The sequence below is a fragment of the Notothenia rossii genome (genome assembly GCF_949606895.1).
Source record: "Notothenia rossii genome assembly, chromosome: 1".
Lineage (NCBI taxonomy): Eukaryota > Metazoa > Chordata > Actinopteri > Perciformes > Nototheniidae > Notothenia > Notothenia rossii.
The window spans coordinates 19,211,271-19,234,006 of NC_136912.1; the positions used below are offsets into that span (position 1 = coordinate 19,211,271).

Here is a 22,736-nt window from a genome sequence, read left to right on the forward strand (position 1 = left end):
TAACAGATCATCAGTCTTGTGTACAGATCAGTCCGATAAAGCAACATTTTACGCGATAAATACGGGTTTAAATATCAGCATTTGCCACGGAAGGCGAGTGGCAGCTACCGTAAACCTTCTCTTAACTCTGGCATCTTGAGGCAACTCCCGTTCAGCATGCGCAAATGCCACGGTAAGTTGTGGCATTTACTTGCCACGGCAAGTTGTGACATCTCTGGCATATACTTGCCACAGATACCACGGAGTAGCGGCCTCTGTGGCAGATCCCGGAAGTACTTGCCACTGCCTGCAGATGCCACGAAATGCGCTTGCTGTCTCTCTCTGTTTGGCAGCATAGCTGCTCTACTGTTTTCTAACTATCTGTTACCTGCCTGCAAGACCTACTGCTATTTGGACTCTCTGCCTGTAAGCTAGTTACCATAAACTGGTAAATTCATGCTGCTGCCTCCAATTGTCTGCATTGGGGCCTAATCACACATGATGGCGAGATGAAGCCTTATGAAGCTTTCCAGCCAATTGGTTCGCAAAAGGGTTCATCTCATGAGGCTTCATCATGGGCTTCAGTTGAAAACAAACCCCCCTGTTGGTCAAAGTGTGTAAAACAGGCAGATTTGACATCTCAATAGTGTGCTGTATCTCATACCGAGTTCCCAATGAGTAAAGCCATAGAATAACTCTAAACAACGAGCACAAAATCATATTTTCATGTTAACAATATTGTATTTATTCCAGTTTAATGATTGTGATTGAAAAGCCTAAAGAGGCTGGTAAACATTGCAAAGAGGGATTTGTATTCCTTAATAATATTTGTAAACTTAACCATGTTGTAGCCTGAGAGAGGCTAAACCATATCAAAAAATACATTTATTAACATTATCTCATTTAGCTGTAGCTTTTATAAACAAACACAATACTTATTGACCAGTCGTTGAGCCAGGGTCCAGGGACCTTGTGGTTGTGAGACAACTGCTTTCCAGCTGACCCACAGCCCACACACTGAATCTACCTGAAAACACTGCACCATTTATTCCTGTATTTATTATTTTATTTATTTATTGATGTTTTTATTCCTACTTTTATTCCTACTTTTATTTATTTATACTTATGACATTCAACCTCTATATAAGTGAGGGTCTAGTAAGCTCTCTTAATTCCATCGTGTCACCGGGCCCGGGTACAGGAGGGGTAATATCGTTCTTATTATCCATGGCATGGGTAATATGAGCGTTGTGGTTCAACCTAGGGTTCAACCGGTTCAACCGATCTAAAGCACTTTCTGAAGCAGTCACGTGGTAGAAGTGACTGCTGCAAGCCCTGACTGGGCACTTAAATGTAAACATCATGTTCCACATGTGGTTTGCTGTTTAACATGTGAATTGGTTTGAATATTAACTTATTCATGTACTAAAACTTCCATGTTTTTATTGTTTATTGCTTTGGAATCATCATTTAGTTATTGCCAGTCTCACTTTGAACCAGAAGAGAGCAGTATTGGACATCTTTTACAGCAACAAACAAACACGTGCTACTATGTCTGATGAGAAAACACAGAAGTGCCTGTATTCAATGAGCACCAGTGTTGGGGTTAGCTTTGATTAACTCTGTTGTTGCAATGTGATTGGTAATCGGCTGTATGTCAAACGTAGAGAGCATTATCGTGCCTTATCTCTTTAGTATTTTTAGTATGTCATATATCTAAACAGAGTCTTTATATACAGGAATGTGAGGGGTGATATAGATTCAAAAGCATTCAGAGAACTGTCCGTGCAGCTTAGTCAGGAATTTAAGCTTCTTTCCACCATTATTCGGTGCTTAAATCCCTCACCCTCATCACTCAATCACTATTTTCTCCACAAACTCATGTCATATACAAGTTTAGTAAACAATTGCTATCCATAAGTTCACAACAATGAAGGCAGTAATGGCATTTTCCCCTCTTGACTCCATCACATACAAAAAACATTTCCAAGGCATAAGTAATTAGTTTTTATTTTTATGGATGATTTTTAACAATTTTTTAACACATCTCAACACTGTGGAGACCAACTCTGGATATATCATGGCATTGCCAACCCTGCACAACCGCGAAACTGGGATCCGTGCGTAAAAGCGCGTTAGGAACTCCCCCATTCCGCCACCCCAACGCGCAGTACATGGTCGTGCAGTCTCAAGACTCTTAGCTAAAGTGCACATCATCGGGCTGACCGCATTACACGGCATTTCTGCATCTGCGCTGCCTGAAGTCATCACGCACTGCGAGCGAGCTGCACATAAAAACAAGGGCAGAGAAACTGAGACAACAAAGTTCAACACTGCTTTGTGTGCCAACGGAGCCGCGCGAGACGGACAGTCCCAGGTTTCCTTTTGAGGACCGCAGCGCTGATTTGACTGACAACTGAGAGAAGTGGACCAGCAGAAAACCAGGAGCATGAAGAAGACTGCCAATACAGGTACAGATGTCTCAGAAATGCATAATAAAATAAACTTAATATGGTGATGTTATGTTACTTATTTGACCTAGTTTAGTCAGATATCACATTATCTAAACTCCGGAGAAAAATCATTACAAATATGAGTTAAGCATAGAAATAACCTATTAAAGGACCATACTTTAGTATTATTTTTTTGAATACTTTTGATTTCTTTGCATGTCAAAATAATACATGCACAATATCTTTGAGTAGTACATGGAGCTGTTTAAGGGTACATCATATATTGTATATATATGTATTGTGTATATTATACAGCACTGCTGAATGTTTAAACTTTATTTAGTTTGTCTTATTGTCTTTTTTTAAATTACTTTCCAACTTGCCAAACCCTGTCACTTAGTCTTCACCCCGTCTGTTGTTTTGGGACAGTTTGTTTTTCGGCTGAGTGTACAGCACCCTGGGGAGAACCTCGAGGTCCCCTGGCTATTAGAGTCTGATGTGCATCATCATCTGTCGGTCTCAGCCTGACCTTCTGTATGGATGCACTGGCTGCTCCAGGCTGCGCTCTCTTCATAGATTCGTAATGCTGATCGTGTATGTTTGCTTGCTTTTGTCAGTGTTCATGTTTTTGCTTGCTATGCCTTCTCATGTGTTTTGACAGCGTACATGCATGACACAAGTAGTGGGTGCTTGTGTGTTATACAACTCATCTCTGGTTTTGCTCAAGCCCCATCTGTGTGTTTTCCCCTTCCAACATTTGGGAACGCATAATGGGCTCTGGGGAGAAAAACGAGGTGTTCTAGATTTGAAAAAGCACAAATGTGGCACAAGCTGATGCTTCAGAGGTGTTGAAAACAGGACGAATATTCACCACAGAGTTTAAAGAACTGCATGTTAAATAATAGACAATATAAAAGTACATCTGTGTTTAGGTCGTTGGAGTTGACGACCAATTACATCGGTTGACTTTCTTTTCAAAGTTGTTTTATCAGTGGGTTTTTTTTTTTATTCCTGGTGGGAGGTTAGGCAAGACCTACATGACATGTCCTTTACCAGGTCAACTAGACTTGAGGATTTATGCCTTTTTTTATTCGCAAGCAAATGACGTTTTACAGACATAATGTTTCAAGTTTCTGACCTTCTTACTCATTCTCTGCTATTACATTACACGTGGTACAGATTACATTTTCTTAAAAAAAAACAATAAATAACCATGTGCAAAGCAACTATCACTAGCAACTAACACAAACACGGCAGCAGTCTGGAGCCTTGAGGAATCAGTACTTGACCTTTCAGGAAATAGTAATATGGGAAAGGTCATACTCACAGGTGAGAAGCTTCCCTATTTAAGGGGTCTTATCACTAACTGTCAGTTTCTATCTCTGGAGATCCTCACCGCTGCACCTGCACTGAGACAGCACTGTGAGACAAACACAGTCAAACTATTTGCTGTTGTCTTTATCCAGTGGCAGATTGGTAGCTCAGTAGGTGGCCAGACTGCTTATGAGGCTGGCAGGGGGGGGTCAACAACAGTGTCTGTCGCTTACCTTGTGTCTTCATCAACATGTTCACAGATGGTGGGATTTTTCAAACTTTTCCTACAAACATAGAAAGTCCAGTAAATAATCCTTCCAGATGGTTTGTTAGACCAGACTGTCCATCACTTTTGACTGAATAATGGACGAGTATTTCAACACCGAGGTCTTTATGTACTTGAATGATTAGGCTGACTGGTTAATCTGATCTCTCTCCAGGCAAAGGCAAACCATAAGACCAAGCAGCCACACGCAACGCTCATAGTAGCTCCAGCAGTTTCTCCATGCACTTTGTTGACCTCAAGGTGTCAAAATGATTTGTCAGGCTGGAGCATTTCATGGCTGAACTGAGTAGGAACCCAATTATCAGTATAAAACATTTAATTGTATTCTGGTCTTTTACATAGATCTTTAAACTTGTGCCAAGCAAAAATAGTTTGAGTGGGTCTCTGAGTGTGCTAATGTTTTAGAGAGCAGATGTTTGCAGCTTTGTAACTGAGAACAGCTATCATCTGCTTAAATTGTCAATACAAGCATAGAATTTTGCTGTGAAAAACCCTTTTCGAATATAATCCCTATTGTTACAATAATAATACAGTACATGTATTTTTTTTCTCCATAAAAGCATCTCAATGACTATGTCGAAAAACCCCATGCAAATACAACTTTAAAGCCTCACTTTTTGCCTCCATGCTTCTTGGGAAGAGCTCTTAGATCCATGTCTGCCCCAGTCACTCGTGCTTAATTTCACTCTCCAAGTGGGAGCCTTGTGTTGTCCCTCAGATCACGAACAAAATATGTTTCCCCCATGTTTGATAGCCTGGTGGGACCTGGAGCTTGTTGGGCTTAATGAACTAGATGTACCCATGATGTTCTGTAGTTTCAAGTGTGTCCCTGGATGAACACAGAGTCCCAGTGGAGAAAATGCACAGTCCCCCCCCCCCCCCCCCCTCACCCTTTATACTTTCTATCGTCCTACGCACGAGAGATCCCAGTCAGCTGTGTATGTATTCTAATGGTAGGGTTATTTTTCAGAACAGGCTCTTCCTCAGTTTGAATACACTGTTTTGTGATGAACATTCGCTGGGGGCTGGTTGAGTGTGTGTGTTTGACTTCTCTTCTTTCATAGAAGAGTTGATAAAAAAACTCAGGGAAGCGTTCTTGATGTTGACGTGTGGATGGAACTGACAGATGTGATATTTTTAGGTCGTCATGTAAGAAACCATAGACTTCATGTAAAACACACTGACTACCACAGTGTTGGATGTCTGGGGGAAACATTCTCATCCCGGCCAATTCTTATAAGGAAATGGCTAATTATTACAATGACTCAGCATCTCAACGCACCACACTCGAGGGGGTGAAGTCTGGGATTTAGCCTCTCGGATTACATGTAGACTTTGGCCCACGCTCAACAATATTTAACATTAAGCCGATTTTGTTTGGGGCATGTTAGACTGGGGATGTACTTCTAATGGGAAAGGCCACTTGTGTAAAACCTCCTATTTGTATCCACACACAAATGATCATCATTTATAGAATTTCACTGGAATGATATCATATTATCATGGAGTTTCACAGAATATGTTAGTTATCCAAATTAACAATTCTAAGCAATTTGCAATAAAAACGTAATTCTTTTATCATGTGGATTTTCATACAAAATGAAAGACTTGACAATGTAAAGACTATGTGAAAAATGCTGCTGGTAGGTATGAGTGTTATCATGGCAAAATTACCTGGAGACACCATATAGGGAACTACCATAGAAACCTGTTTGAGTCTTTATCCAGTTGTTAATGTGATTGCATCACCATGGTACAAAATGCAGTTACAAAACTCTGAAATGTTTTTAAAGTTGAAAAAAGAGGAGCCCATATCTGATGCATTTTCAGACAAGCCAAGATTTAGGGGGGACTGAGTGCAGTACCTCTGGGTCTAACTGGTTTCTTAAAGATGACATGACACTTTAAACTGTAGCATCCATTATGTCATCCATCCTCCCACTTAACCACACCAGTAGGTCCCATTGAGGACGAGCAGATGAGGAGAGTGAATACAGCTCTTTATTTCACTTCAACAATGGCTCTTCAGTGACAGCTAAGCTAGATTCCCTTCAGTCTGATTCATACTGTATCTTGGCCTGGACTGCCACCACACGGACTACTACTCCCTGTGATAATAAAGCTGTCTTTAATACATTGCTATTTATCAGTGAGTTAAATACACTTCCTGAGAGTAAAGCTGCCAAGCTCTCTGGTTGGTATAATCCTCACCACATTAAACGTCTGTGAGTATTACACTACCTTTATCAGTCTTCCTTCAAGGGGGCCAAGTACAAAAGCTCACCGTCTTAACCCCGAGGGCTGCCTTAAGTACTGGGAATTCAACAAAGTTCTCTCATAGAAAGGAATAAACTTTTCTCCCCTTAGATATCCTTTCCTTCAGCTATTAGCCTAATCCTCTCACTCCCACTACAGGAAGTGACACATGGTCTCTTATGGTTTTATTTCTCAGTTTATCGCTCAGAGCTGTAATTCCTATCTGAGTAACCTTAGCTTTCGGCTCTCAAAAGCTAACCCACACTACAACAATGCATGCGTACCATGAAGCGGACATCTCTTTGCTGAATAGCCCCATAGACCCTCGCCGTGCACATGCACGACGAATGCCAGTATGACATCATCTGCCACTCTGTCAGAGTTTCGCTATAAATAGAGATGGTCGATGAGGTTTGAGCTAACAAAGCCCCCCCCCTGTGAACAATATAAGGATGAAAAGGGGCCATGTCACTGCTGCTTATCATGATGAGCAGCCAGCCAGTCGTTAACGATTACGCTGCATGTTCATTAAAGAAACACCTGATGTTACAAGCAGATGCCATTAGTAAAGTATGGGCTGATCGTAACGAGAGCACCACTGTTCCTTTTGCATGTTGTGATCATTTCATCTAATGAGTAACATTAATATTTAGATTTTCTGTCTCATGCAAGAGCAGTTTTATTGTAAATGCATGTACAAGCAGAAGACACATGTGACTGTAACCTTATATTAAACCTAATGATGTGCAAAATGCGCATTTGAACCTTTTCTAATTCAACCATATCACTACCCACAACATTTTACAGAAACTCACCTTTTTAATTATTTTTTCACAATCTTATTTACCTAGGATGTTTATTTGAGCTCTTTGTAGTTCCCTATTTATTTAAAGATGCTTACAGTTACTATTGTTTTGTTAAGTTATTTGATGGCTTTCAAGTGGTATATGTATATGATAATATGAATGGTTTATAACCAGGACATCCTTTTCATATAATGCTCTTGATGCACAGACAAGACAGAAAGCAGAATAGATATAATAAATAATAACAATAATAAGATTAATCTGTCTTCTATTTCATTGAATAATCTTTTGGTCAATCAAACGTCAGTTAACAGGCCCATGACAATTTACCAAAGCCCAATTTATTGTTATAAAATGAAAAGTTTGGCACATTCGCTTGAAAGATTATTGATTAAATGTAGTCTACCTTATCACAGATATATCAACGTTGTCATGCATGTGAACCTTTGAAGTGTTTATAGCATGTTTTTCATGGCATAAATCGTAAATCAGGTGATGTACCCTTTCAAAAGTAAATATCTGAATTGACAAAAAAAGATCTAGGGTCAGTCAGGCCCACCAAAAAGTGTTTTTAAAAGTCATGTAATTCAAAGTCTTAATGGATGCAGTATGGTTTTCACACTCTGTCGTCTTGCATTTACTTGTGAGGTGCTGGGTCGCCAAACTCCACATGAACAGAAATCCCCGCAGAGCTCATGTGTCAGGAGTTTGCTGCGTGTGTGTTCCCATAGATTTCTCATGTATATGTGTCTGTAAGTATGCTAGTAGACTATGTGTAGACTGTCTGGGTCCGACTTATAGATTTAGACATCAGGAGCTTGGCATGCTGATTACAGAGGTCCGCAGCCACAGGGAACCACAGGAACTCTCTTCTCCTTCTCCCTTCTCTTTCCCTCTCCAGCCCCATCGGAGGTGAAAACAGCAGGCCTCCAGCTGATGTGGATGGTTTCTGTGCCTTATGATAATCATCCAAATCACATAGCTTTGCTCCGTTCAGCCATGCTCATTCTTAGCTTACTTTTACTTAATGACCTCATGCACAGTTAAGCAGTGTGGATTGCAAAAGCACAATGAGCTACATTACACACTGTAGCAAACACTAAGCACTGCTGACAGACTGTTATTGTTCCAGCTTAACTAATTTCATATGGATTTGTGAAGCCATCATTTCAGGCTGTTTTTGGTCCCGCTTCAAAGACATTCAAAAAAACCTGCAGAATGGATAAAAGGTGTTGAAACTTCCACATTGGTTTCAATTCTATCTTTTAACTTGGTGTCCAAATACTTGTCAATTGCTACGACGGAGTCCTCTTTACTGTGAGGGATCTGGAACTTTAAGGATATCCCTTTTTTACGTATCCTGCTGCCAACTCCCTCTCACATCTAATGATTACCTTATGGTGAGGAGGAAATAGCCAACAGTGTTACCACAACCATGCTGGGACAGACAGACTGCACTACTGGCACTTTTACAGCCTCTGACAGTCCAAATGACCTGTGAGTGGGATTTAAGTTGTGAGAGAACTAGAGGATATAGACTTATAGGTTAAAGTCTTGGGGTTTTCTGTAGACTGAACAAACTGTGTGCGTGTGGGTGTTTCTATGATTTTCTATGCTTCTTGCATCTGAGTGCAATGGCTGACTGGTAATTGCGTTTCTATTTAATGATTTTGACCATGAGTTTTGTGCTTTGTTTTGACTACCGATTTTATGAGCTGTAAAGCATTTTCAGTGGTTCAAGATTTCTGTATTAAGCTGTGAGTAATTATACAGTTAAGTGCTCTGTCTGGATGTTTCACTTCTGAGTGGATCATTCATGGGGGATTTGTGTTTAGTGCTGATTAGCAAATGTTAGCATGCACGTGTTTCCTGGTAAAGATTAGGAAACTGCATGAATTATATGTTTACAATTCTCAGACAATCACTCATAATTTTCCATTGGATCCAGGCTGTCTTTGTTTACCTAACCCAGCAGGTCAGCGGTTCTGAAAATACCAAACTAGTGAATGGGAAGCAGACTGAGCAATATGGCTCTCATTTTTACACAAGATGCATTATTTAGAATGTATTTAAAAGAAAAACACAGCCGGTCAGATTCAGTGAGAATTATTTATGGGGCTAAATGCAGCTATCAAGCTGGGCTGGGAAGTCTGATTGGAAAATAAAGTCAGATCCTTTCCCAGATAACTTTTTTTAACTCGTTTTAACAAGCAATGGGAGCACTTACTGTTACAAAAATACCTCTCATGTTTTGCATATTTGCAAAATTTGGCTCGTGTTGATGAGTGATGTGAAGAGTTGTGTCGTCGCTGAACATGCCCCAGGTTGGATGTGCGGCAGCAAGGGACACACACTAAGAGAACAGTGTGTGTCCATCTCCATCTACTATCTCTATCTCTTACTATCTCTCTCTGTGCTTGTATTAGGCATGACGTGGTCACAGGGATCGAGTGCTGCGTAGCGCTTTGGTGAGGTCATCAGATGTGGCTAGCAGCACCACATGACACTGTTTTCTCTTTTTCATTCTGCACAGTCCCTCTGAACCTCTGCTGTCATTTTTGGAAAATAGAGTTTGGAGACGTGTGTATGGAGCTCCATACGTGTGTGTGTGTGTGTGTGTGTGTGTGTGTGTGTGTGTGTGTGTGTGTGTGTGTGTCCTGCCTGTGAGGTCAATTAAAGGACGATGTTACTTGATAATGTGCGTCACATCAATCTAGTGTCGGTATGATGGATTTAGCGTGACACTTACACATGTCCTTAAGTGTTTAATTGTGTATGTGTGTATCCCTCTCCGAAGACACCAGCAATTTCATCTCCCCTTCCTCATCTCCTTCCTCACCTTTATACCCTTTCTTCTTCCCCTCCATTTACCTCTTTCCCTACTTCCCCTGCGCGCTCCTCCTCTTCTCCTTTAATCTTTTACCGTCTTCCACTGTTCTTTCTCCTTCATTGTGCATCGCTGCCCTGCAGGCATCCCTTTAGTGTTGGCTGGCATGCTGGTTCATTTTTTGCTCCACTGTTATACAATACATTTAGCATGTTTGAGTCACGCGTTGGGCCATAGGTCGTGCTCTGAAGTGACGGCTTACATTAACGTGTACCCCAAGGCTCACCATCCACCCGTAGTGAATGTGCTATACACAGTTTATTTTTAGGGCTGTGTGTGTGTGTGTATGTGTGTGTGTGTGTGTGTGTGTGTGTGTGTGTGTGTGTGTGTGTGTGTGTGTGTGTGTGTGTGTGTGTGTGTGTGTTTGTGTGTGTGTGTGTGTGTGTGTGTGTGTGTTTGTGTGTTTTGAGATTGCCTCGCATGAGTGAAGCACACGGGTCCGTCTGTGCCTCATGACCATCTGCAACGTCGGGTGCAAATGTAGGCTACACGTTTGGTATATGAGTATGTAACTAAAAGAAAATGAGAGGCTGTGTGAGTGTGTTTTTGTGTGTGTGTGTTTGCGCTTGTTTTTATGTGTGCATAGGGTCATGCGAGAGGAATCTGCTAGGATACACTTTTGTGTGTGTGTGTGTGTGTGTGTGTGTGTGTGTGTGTGTGTGTGTGTGTGTGTGTGTGTGTGTGTGTGTGTGTGTGTGTGTGTGTGTGTGTGTGTGTGTGTGTGTGTGTGTGTGTGTGTGTGTGTGTGTGTGTGTGTGTGTGGTAGGAGTGTCTGGCTGTATCTCACCAGCAGGTTGAGATGATGGAGAGGGCAGGTAGTGAAAGGTATGAGTGAGGGAGGCCCTCTCAGTCCGTTCTCTCTTGCATCAGTTTGTCTGAATTATGTCCTTTACGAGCTCAAACATCTTCATTTACTGGAAGTGGAAGTGTACCGTGTCTTCTTGCACCAGGAAACACAAGGAAGGTTTACTCATTGGAATAATTATGTGGTTGCAAAATACTGGTGCTTTGCAATAGTGTCAAAAGTTTGTATTGTATTGTTTAATTCAAATATTTCAATAGATTAAATAAATATCAGTGTCACTTATTGTATATGCATCCAAAATTCAATAACTCCACATCCGGATTAAATCCACCCAAAATGTTGATTACCTTTAAGTACGCCGTTACCGTAGCTATTCTAATCCTCCTAACCCACAATATTCTTCTTAGCCAAGATGTTTCCTGTGAAAACTAAAGTTAATTTAAAAAATACTGTTTGTATTCTGTGTTGCTGAAAGACATTAAGGAAAACCGTATTCTTTAGATATACAAACTGTTGTAACATCATATGAATAAACCTTAGCATAACCATAATGCCATAGGTCATTTTCAGGTTTTTATAAGCCAAGGCCACTGTTTTTATTCTGAGGCCAGAGCAGCACAGACCTGGGGCAGAAGGTGTGTGTGTGGCCATTATGGGGTTGCCATTTGGCTCCTTCCAAAAAAAGTAAAATAACCTTTCAGTAACACCTCTTGAGATACAGCCAGACATGGACTACATGTGTCTGTGTGCGGAACATGTGTGTGTTATGCATATGAGTGTGAGTCAACAAATGCATAAGAATATGTTGTGATGTGTTTTTTTGACCCCGACCCTATGATTAACAGCAGCACAAAACGAGCTCAAGACAGCAAGAAGAGCCAGCGGCCTAAAGAGACATGTCTATTTTTAAAACCACACTTTTGTCACAGCACCAACATCCAGCTTCCCATATGGATTCAGCATCAAAAGGCTCACTTAGAACTGATCTGGTTTTGTGATTTAGCACCTTTTAAAAGGATGTAGATTTTGGTCTCTGTGTGCATATGGTTTGTGTTCTTCCTCAAATATAAAAGGAGGCAACTGATACAATTATAAAATAAATTAGAACACGCACCATCAGTTGGTGGTGTGAGCCCTTCTTAATAAACAAGCTTATGAATTAAAGATGTACAAAGAAATATGGTCAACATTATGGCTATGGCATAATATCATTAAGATAACATTTAGACTCGCACAGTAAAAAAGGCATTTCCACCAAAGAAGACCCACACATTTGAATAAACCTAATGGGAATATATGGCTTAATCAAACTGATCTAGAATTAGTCAGAGGGCCTCACTGAGGATAAATCTACTCACATTTAATCGCAGTTACACTTGAATATCCCTGATCTGCCTCCTCTGCTCTGCATCTCCTCATCCTCTAATACGGATGTCAGAAAGGGCCCCAGGACGGCATGGGAGTTAGAGCTCTGTGTGTGCGTGTGTTTCTTGTTTGTTTTTGTAAATACGCCTGTATCACTTTGGATCCTCCACCCTTTGACTATTTGTGCTCATATTCTATTTTTGTATTATAAAATGTATAACCACATGAAGGTTTCACGTCTTCCAAGCTGTGAAACACAAAAACGAAAACAAAAGTCTGACCACTAAGTAGTAAAGAGTAAAGGTTCCCAGTATCAGAGCAGGTCATATAGAGAGAGGCATTTGTCATCACTGCATGCCTGAAGAAACACCAGGTCATATCATTGCTTTATCCGAGCACATGCCTCACCCAAGAAAGACTTTTCGAATGGGCCGAAATGCCTCTGCGTGTTTCTGTCGTCGGTATTTGTTTGCATGCTGATTGTTGCTATAGCTAGTGTTTTGTAAATCTTGAAGATATGGGTAGAAGAGGGATGTTCCTTGTAAGAAAGAGGAAGAGGAAATGGGACTTTTAGCTGTGCCTTCTCTCACTGACACAAAAAACAAAGATGAGTGTGTGTGAGATTATGTTGTATTATCATGGATGTTTTTCACCAAGGCGACAGTTTGCTAAGTGCCCCCTGACCTCGTCCGACTGCAAGTTAGCTGCCGAAGTCAAGCATGGCGTGTCTACTTGCTGACGTAAATTATCTTGAATAACGTGGTGTTCACACACTGACAGCAATGTGATCCATAAGAAATCTGACTTCTAGAACCATCTTATTGAGAAGCACAATCATAGACTGATTCTTTAGAATTGAGATGACTCTTCGTCAGTGGTTTGGGCAATTGCTTAATGTTGGTTTCTACTGTCGTAATAGAGTGGTGATGAGGACATGGTAGGAGTGTGTTTTGTTGGTATAGTGCAGGATGTCTTGGTGGACTGACGGAGATTTTCTCTGTAATATGTCGACTGAGTTTATTTTCAGATTAGGACCTTGGGTCAAATGTCGAAGGATCTATTTCAAAGACACAATACCGCTTCAGTGTTGGGGGAGTGTGCCTATCTGTGCTGCGAGTGCGTCAGGGGGAGACTCACTCCAGTATCAAGGGAATAATAGAAAACATTGAAGAAGTGAGAAAATAAGTGAAAAGTGTCAGCTTGTGTGAATCTGGGATAAAAGACTGAATCATGTGTGTGTAGGAGAGAAGAAGAGGGAGGAAGAAAGCGACTCCATATGACGAGCACATGGCTGCACACGTCTGCTCCGTTCACTTGTTATCCCGACAGACTGAAGACATTAAAAACGTTGGAGGAAGTAAGAGCAAGGGAGGAAAAGGAGGGAGGAGAGAGGGAGGGTTGAAAGAAGGGGACAGGGTGACTAAGTGAGGAGAAAGGGGAAGTCTTCATGAAGAAAAAAAGGGGAAGGGAAGGAAGAGAGGACAGAAAAAGGAGAGGTTACATGTGGCCATTTGAGGTAGCCGTTGAGTTATGGAGCGAGACAGAATAGCCGGTAAGTCGGGGCTTTTTCAAACTTATTAAATGCTTTACTGCTGAGAAGGCTTTCTTCAGGAGAGACTTTCTTTGAATCTTTTCTTTGTTACAATGCAGAGGAAGCAGATTTTTTAGCAGTGGCAGCAGTCAGCTAAGCCACCCTGTTTGTGTTTGTTTTACTTGGCCAGTTGAGGTTGTCTGCCTGTGTGTCTACATGTCAACTTCACCCCTCTGATACGTTCCTCCTATATGTTGCCTGAGCTATAAACTGACCTTCTAGACATTTCTTCTCTCAATCTCGTTGAATGGGCGGCCACAGCTGACCTAACTGTAAAGTGCACTCACTATTTCTGAACAGTTCTCCTATGCAGAGTAACAGTGAGCAAACCTCATGTGATGGGCTGTCAAATATGACTTCCCGGATTCATGAAACGTAATCTTCCAAAGCAAAGTGGCTGCTGTACTGTAATTGGCAGCCTAGGGTTCTGATACTGACTTACAGCTGACCCACATACACACTACGACCCGACAATAGATGGACAGAGTTAAATCTTCCTGCCATCATCACATGATTGGATTTTAAGCTGAGGCGTCCAGTTGTCAGATTAATTCTGACTGACACAGATGGTTTATTTTAAGTTGCGGGAGTGGAAGCAGAGCTCATATGTCAGCTAATATGGGTTTGTTTTTGACAGACAGCAAACTCTTTTGAGGAATGTTTAGCATGCATCAGAGTCTCTATACTGTCTAGCATCTGTGGTGTTATACCTCTGTCCTGCAGCAGCTTCCGGCATAGCTTTTGGTCAACAGAGATCCTTCTTGTTTCCTTTAATCAGTTGTTCTTTATTGATTTGAATTGTTCAGAGCTAATGAAGATTCAGTTGAACTTCTGCTCTGTGTTTAGTCTGCACTGAGCAGACAAGACTAATCTGGCATCTTTCAGTGATTAAGGCTGGACATCAAGCTGAGCGACACTCTGCAAATCAGCCTTTAATTCGACCGTTAATAAGGTGGCTGAGTTCGGTGAGCCGTGTGATGCATACAGACACAACGCGCAACCATTTTTATTACCACTTGGTGGCAGTGTTGCTGTGTCATTTTGTCCTCCTCAGTGCAGCCACCATTTCTCTCTGAAGTTGGATGTGGATGATTCATATTTTACAGATGGAGGGATTGTTTTTATGGGAGACGGAGGAATTTAGTAATGGACTGACTCCCTTGGGGGTGGGAAGTTTGGTGGTGAGGTGGTGGAGCATTATGTTAGGCACCCTCCTCATTCCTCTCAGTTGAGGAAGTCCTGCAAGGGCTGAGCTACTTCCTGGTTTGCAACCTGTGTTGTTTTGTTCTATATGGACGTGTTGCCTTGATAGCAGCCCTTGACCCCTCCCCCACCAACACCTTACAAATGTACATTTTATTCAAGATAACGATAGGAGCTAAGACTGTTCTGCATGTACGGCATTTTCAACCTCTTGGTGCATCTTCAATGACTCCATCTTGACCCTTTTGCTTTTCTTTTCCAAGCCTGTTTAGGATTAAATTAATACGTTCAGTATGACATGTCATCTGCCAGGACTGTCATGTATGGTCACCACATTTGACAATTGCTAGTTGGTGTTTCACTGCCGGGAAAAGAAAAGAAAAACAGAATTAGGTCTGGAAAAGGAAAAAAAATTGTTTTGTTGCTTTATGTTCTGCCAGTTAACAGGAAAAAAGTATTTCTCTTGTCTGTTGAGATGACAGTAATTGCAATATTTGTTTGGCCTGTTTAGCATCAAACTGACAACAATGAAAGCAGAGATTCAGTAGTTTGAGTTGAAGATTACAAGGAAGACCAAAGGCTTAGATACACTCCCTTAGAGAAATAATATGATTAAACACGTCTGCGTTTTTCAACATAGTGTTCAAGACTCAGACCTATACCAGTTTTGTTTTTATATCTGTCCTGATAATGAATTAAAGACCAGCTCTTTTCTTCCTCTTGATCTTTCTGGCCAGAATACATTTCATTAAATAAGCTATACTCCTAAAGGGAAGCGCGTTATGGTCAATGTTCCTTTTAAATCATCTTTTATTTCAATGGCACTTTAATGTCTTTCCATCACTTTGCTTGTGAATTTGTGGTTTTAAAAAGGCTGAATAATCCCCCCAGAACCCTGAATGCCCTCACCCTGAAACGCACATGCACAGATCCCCACCCACTTCCAGCACCAAACACACATGAACCTGGAGTTAAAGGAACTCAAGGAACTCACCCAGCTCACCATGTTCCATAAAATAAGTGTACAGGATATCCTCGATGAGTGAACGCCCCGCAGTCCTCTTCCCACTATCTCACCTCATATTGTTTCTCAGATTAGTATTTAGTAATGATAGGTGAGGGAGAACAATAAAACACAGAACAGGGAGTTCAGGAAACTGAGTGGGAAGCCCCACCTTCAGTCTGCCTCATGGAGGACTTCTGACAGGTGAAATTATTCAACGTGATGGAAACACATGGTCAAGACAGGGGTGATGAAACAGAAACCGATTCTCAGTGAAAGCTCATTCAGGCGATTGTTTACAGGCAGATGTTTTTGTGAACAGCAAGGTGCAAAGAGGAAGTCAGTTAGTGTCAAAATGAAACGAAAAGTGTTGCTTCTCATGTCACAAGTAACATTTCTGTCCATAATTGAAGTTTTATTATCTTATAAACTTTTAAGAAATACATTTTTGGTACAAATTGACATATTTCAATTGGAAAAGATGCCCTATTTTGACAGGGTAAGATGCATTATGAATAAAGATGATGTTAAATGCATGCATATGACTCACCATATTTAAAAGACGTATATTTTTTTAGCTTGAATTAGGCCTACGCAAAGCACTTTGAATTGCCTTGTGTTGAAAGGTGCTATATAAATAAACTTGCCTTGCCTTGCCTTAAAATGTCTTTATCAATAAATACTATAATTGTATTTAGAAATTCAAAATATAATTTTTTATAAAGATATTTGGTACATTCGACTGGTAATTGACCTTTCCTAAAATGTACGTCACCCATTTTTTTGCTTAAGAATGTCATCAATAAACACATATGATTATTATACAGATAAACAAAGAGATGTATGAAGAGCTTCATTTATACCTTCCCCCTCTCCATTTAAACAGACAGGAAGCCAAAAATGTGTACGCTCTAATCTTCACAGTGACATCACCCCTGTAGGAGTGCATTTTCCTTTTGCGGCTGGACGTTCATGTGATACAGAGGCGTTTGCCTCTACCAAGATATCACAGACTCTACAGACCCCTGATACAAAATATATTTAGGCTCAGTATGAACATCCACAGCGAGTTTTAAAACCACAGTATTAATGCCATTGTATATTGCATGTATTTTCCTTCATACCGTCTTTGGATTTGTGCAATAGTTTCACTACCTTGTTTAATTGCAACATTTGCAGTAATAGCGTGTTTTCTAGGCTCTGCTACCCTCTGTGAGTTTATTCCGCTGAATTGTAATTTTGCCTTCTTCTAGGACGGATGATCATCTATGGTGTCATTTAGAAAAACACTAAAACCACATACATGAGCATATTTGGGCAAACATAAGTATGACTAAAATAGAGACTTTGGTTTTGCAACTTCCAGCCAATAAATGTCTGTGGTTGTACTGAAATCCTGTTTGTGTTAAACTGACTAAGCAACAAAGTCTAGAATATGAGATACATGCTAATGTCTCAGTACACCAAAACCTGCTAATTTGTGGCTATTCATTTTCTGGCAAACATTATTCCTTCTTTACAAGGCCTCAACAAATGTTGTATCAATGAATAGCATTGCAGTTACAAAATAAACAAAGATTAAGCTCTTTGTGCCTCAAGCATACATAAAATGTGTAAAGAAGGTTGGCCCATCCTTCACCAAAACAAATAAACAAACTGAAAACAACCTCATTGGTGGAGTGCCACAAAGATTTATTCAGCATGAATTACAAGAACTAGCTAATGAAAACATAAAATGACTTGGGATTAAACACTCTCACACCTATAATTGTTGCTATTAACAAGGTATAAACAAGCACAACTACTATTCTCCTATTATGTGCAAATGCCTCTGTGTTTACAGTGCTATTTCAGGAGCACCGAGACACAAACACACCCGCAGTCAAGTAACCACATTTGTACATGCATGCATAGGCACATATTCACATAATGTTACTCACAGCGCACACAAACACACGCTTCTCCAGATGTTGTTTTGGAGCGTTCCCGGATTCTGTCGCTCAGATTTGCCTCGCAGCCTGCCCAGAGTGTGTATCCATGTTTAGATAAATACACACGGGCTGGGGGAGGTGTGTGTTTCTCACACCGTGTGTTTTGGTTTAATTGAATACTACAGAGGCTTGTGGAATATGGTTTACAGTGCAGCCCACTTGGGCCTGCATAGGCTCTGAGGGGCCACACACTTTGTTGCATATAGTACAGTACTTATATATAATGTCTAATGTAGGTCTACAATATAAGCATACAATGGTACCCTAATTCACATGCACATACAGATGCTTTTTCACATGCTCGTTGAAGGGCACTATATCCATAAACATGCATGCTCGCACAAACACACTGACTCTACATGCCCACACAGCTGTCAGGATGTATGATGCATATAATGTGCAACCTTACAACATGGACCCAAAAGCTTAGTGGCACTTCATATGGCAACACACACAGTGGACAATCAACCTACCCAGTAAAGTTATATGATTGATGGATTAAGGATGGAGTAAATGCCAATTGTACGCACCACTGTGTGTGCCATACTCTGTTCTGTATCCTAAAACACCTTTGCAGCAGTTGTATGAAATAACCAGACTGCACCATAAACACAATGTTATTCTGTGTTAGCATTGACCTCTCAGGTGTCAGGGTTAGGGGCCACTGGGTGGGCTTGGCATCTTATTAGTGCCCCTTAGAATGGGGCTTTTCATTCAAACGGGATTTTCCTGAATACTCATAGGCTATAAAAGTGCCAGGCACTGATGCTGTACCGTGTTGCGTTCACCCAGGGTGAAACATTTTATTTCACGAGTGGATATTTGATGTGAAAGTGGAAATGCCAGCTTCCTTTGGCCCTTGCTGTAGCTTTAGGTTTCCTTTGAGTGCCTATTCAAGTCCAGCATCTACAATCACTGCTATGACCTTAACCATTATTGTGGACATTTTAAAACTGTCCTAGAATCAAAGAAAATGTATCAGAAATCTTAGTTGCAGACACGTCTGGCTCCAAACAGGAAGTTGTGAATAGCAGTTCACTCATGACTAATCAGCAATCACCGTGATAACATCACCTCTTTGTTTCTGTGGGAGTTTCATGGATAGGAAATACTCCAACAAGTCCCATAGTGGATGCAGTTAAATAAATGCAAAGCTGACTTTGATATTTCATCACATTTATTAACACCTTTCAACACCCCCCAAAGAACAGTCTCTAAATTGGCCATAGCAGCTTCAAGAAGTGAAACCATACCCACCACATCAAAAAGCTGGCTTGTCGTCGGCATGGCCCCCAAAAGAAGTGCAGCGGTGCTGGATTACCTGGTCAGCTGTGTCCACCAAGCTCAAATTCCCATTTTCTTCCTGATAATTCAGTGTCACAGAGGGCGGGTTGCTGCACGAATCCCCCTCTGATTGCCCTGAGCCGTCATATATCCCAGATGTCAACTTTCTCCAGGAAGTCTCTTAAGTTTTCTGTCTCAGGAAAGCAGCTCCTACTGCAGTGGCTGCACTTTAATTAACATGTCAGACACTTTTTAGTGCTTGTTTACTCAGAACTCAAGCCTTAAACTGTAAAACTGTAGTCCCTAGCTTTGACAGAGGGAAACTGGCCTCCCTTATGGAGCTGTAACAACAATCTTGTCTGATTGCAGGTTACCTTTGTTAAATTGACTGTGTGACATATTGTCCACTTTCACTGTCAGAGCTGCTCAAGGCTGAATCAGGAAATCAGACCTGAGAACCACTTTGGTCAAAAAGGGTCTTGGGGAATGACAGGGTTTGTTGTCTGCGTGAATGCCTGCACGTGCACGTTTGTTGGTGTGGGGCTGGGGCAGGGGGAAACGCAGTCGCACACATACACAGGACATGAGTAAGAAGGGGGAGTGTGTTTTAAGCTGCAGGGAGGGGAGGAGAAGGGAGGAGGCTTGCCTTGTTGCACTCTGAAGTCTGAATCCAGCGATATAGAGAAGTTAGTGGGAAGTCAGAGAAAATAAGTTGCTCTTTTAAGAAAGTTCTGGACTTTGGATTTTTTTTTCATACCATTGAATTTTGGAAAGTTGGGAGGAAAAGTGTGAAGTTTCATGCTTGAAAACATGTCAGATTCTGGAGTCAATCCACACTTGGAGGGAATTATTTCAGATTTTGAAGGTTTGTCATTTCTCTTCTGCTTTCTTTTCACTTTTAATGTGATGACAGTTTATGGTAAGCAGCAACATCTGTCAGAAGTATGATGCTTATGAATAGTATTCAACATTTTTGTGTATTTGTTGCATAGTACTGCACATGTGTTTGCATCTGCTTGTTACTGTGTGTAAAAACAGGGTGGTGAGCACAGCCAAGTCCCTGTAGCCTATGGTCTGTTATTGATTGTACCCAAGTTATGTCAATAATAGAAACAAACACAGCATTGACACCACACATCCAACTCCGGAAAGCCTTCAGCTGAAAGCACTGAGAGGGAGACAGTGCAAACCTCAACACTAAGAGCTAACATCTGTCTCACCTCCTCATACTCCATTCACAACATTGTCTTTCCTTTGTTTGCTAAAATAGTGTGGAGCTGGAAATAATTCTTTGTCCACCTCTTCCTCTACCATTCTGTCTGTCTTCCTTCCCCACTTCTTTCCTGTTCCTCCTCCGGTCAGACTGCATCCTCCAGCTGGTCTTTGGCCTGATGCTCACTGTGTGATGTAATGGACTGATGCTGAGAGCAGTTTCAATCCTCATTGGTACCATGATTACCAGAGTATTCAAAACATATTTCTAGCAGTGTACTATCAGTTCAGTTAGCAAAACTCTTTTTAAATAAATTGATGACATTGATTCATTTCATAATCCGCTTTCAATTTCTATAAATTAATCTGCATGGCTTAATTCTCTGACATTGGATTCAAGTTTGGAAAATCTGTCTTGGTTTTTAAATACTACAAAACTGTGTGTCAGCTCGTGTCTGCATGTTTTGTTTAAGACTGTACCCTCTCATTTGATTATGATAATCAGTTTTAATAGGTAAAGTATTTCCTTAATTGGGTTTAGTGTCAATTCTGCACAGTGAGTTCACAAAGATTAACTCTGTGTTGATGTGGTTACTGAGATAGTCTGGTTTGACCTTGTTAACGTCATTATAAAAATGTCACCTTCATTTAATTTATGTGAATGGTACACTTGACTTACTATGCCAGTATTCATTGTTCACTAATACTGTGAATTATCTATTGAAATGTCTCGTCCTCCTCTGAACTATTGCCGCGCCTATCCCTATGATTGTCCAGCAGTGTGGAACAACTGTAGCCATTTTTGCCTTCAGTCTTGGATGCAGAACACTTTTCACAGTTCATCTCAAGCATACCACAACATCTACTGGTTTATTTTTAACTCGGAACATGGTATTTTCTTTATCACGATTATAATATTGAATACAGTTGGTGTAGACCAAGCATTTCTGGCAGACCATTTTTGTCTTAATCGGATATTACAGATGGATGGAGTTCATGTTACTGGTTTATTCAAAAAGACGTTAAAGGCAATAAAGCCAAATGAGGTGAGAGCTAGGTCAATGCCAGGTTCATCTCTGTACTGTTGAGCTTTAGTAATGCATTACCAAATATAGCATTCAGTACTACAGAAAGCACCTGCTGTAACCACTACCTAATAGTGACAACCATATTGTACCCCAACAGTACATTATACTGGTCATCATGAACCAGTCTAGTGTTTCCATGCAGGACAGAAACGGCTATAGAGAGATGTTCATGGCAAACACTTGACTGAGTAAATCCTTATTTGATCCCAGATCATCATGTTTTCCAGTACTTTGCACTGCACAGAACTTCCCTGAGGAGGGAAAAGGCACAGAGAGGGAATGGCAACGTAATTGCTGAACACATTAAAGATGTAATAATGCGACTTGGATGACCTTCTGTGTGTTTCTGACTATTAAAAGGAAGATAGAAATCACCATAACAACTACGTGCTGAAACAATATTAGGATTTTCTAAAAGATAGAAAATGTCTCTCCTGAATCTAAACGTATGAGTCACCAGAAAATAAGCTCAGAATAAACCCATATTTGTATATCCATAGAGACTTTGTAGAGTCGTACATTAGCTCGTGTTTTGTCTGCCAATCTAAACTGAATTTTGAGTCCAATCCAAGGTATTTAGTACTGTTTATCTGCCCAGAGGTGGCATGTTCTTGCTCCAGTGAAGCACGTGGATACAGAGAGGAAATGAACATTGAAATGGAGAGCTTGCATGTGGGTGGTACAATTTGTGTGTTATACAGTTGGTTTGATTGGATAATATGCGTAAAAAACGGTAAAAACAACACTTTCCTAACAGGTCTCTCCGGAACTGTTTGTTCTAAAATGTCAATTAAATCACAAAAAGCCTGTGAGTCCATGCTTATATATTACTATGCCAAGTGAAAGTTGTTTTTCTACAGATTATTTGCTTAATCTTATGTTAGTCTATCTGTTCCTGCATGTTGTCACTCCCAACCTACGTACCTTGTAGTCGCTTTGTAACGCACCGGGTGTTCCCGTGCAAGCTTTCAACATGCAGGGTAGTCAGATAGACACTTCAACAAGGGGTTAATGTACTTCAATTAAGTATGTTACATTGCTACTTGGTTAGGTTAAGGAAACCAAACAACTTGGTAAGGTTAAAGAAAGGATCATGGTTTGGGTTAAAATAGGTATGTTTGGGACGTTACTAAGGTTGTGTTTATAAGTTAAGTATGTTATGACGTAACGTATAATTTGGACGTAAGTTTAGGCAGTTCCACACAAATATGCT

General features: G+C 40.7%; 1 protein-coding gene across 3 annotated transcripts in view; it reads left to right on the forward strand.

Annotated features, from left to right (window-relative positions):
- The first annotated feature begins 2,413 nt into the window (after positions 1–2,413).
- The window catches only part of septin9b (septin 9b), a 72,502-nt gene continuing 52,179 nt past the window's right edge, over positions 2,414–22,736 (forward strand). Inside the window, exon 1 of one of the 3 annotated variants that reach the window (XM_079646726.1) lies at positions 2,414–2,450. In XM_079646726.1, the coding sequence (XP_079502852.1) occupies positions 2,429–2,450 (22 nt within the window). In that variant the 5' untranslated portion in view covers positions 2,414–2,428. Of the gene's footprint in view, positions 2,451–13,564; positions 13,704–19,952; positions 20,089–22,736 lie in introns of those variants that run through there. The other 2 variants (XM_079646725.1, XM_079646724.1) reach the window with 2 other exon arrangements.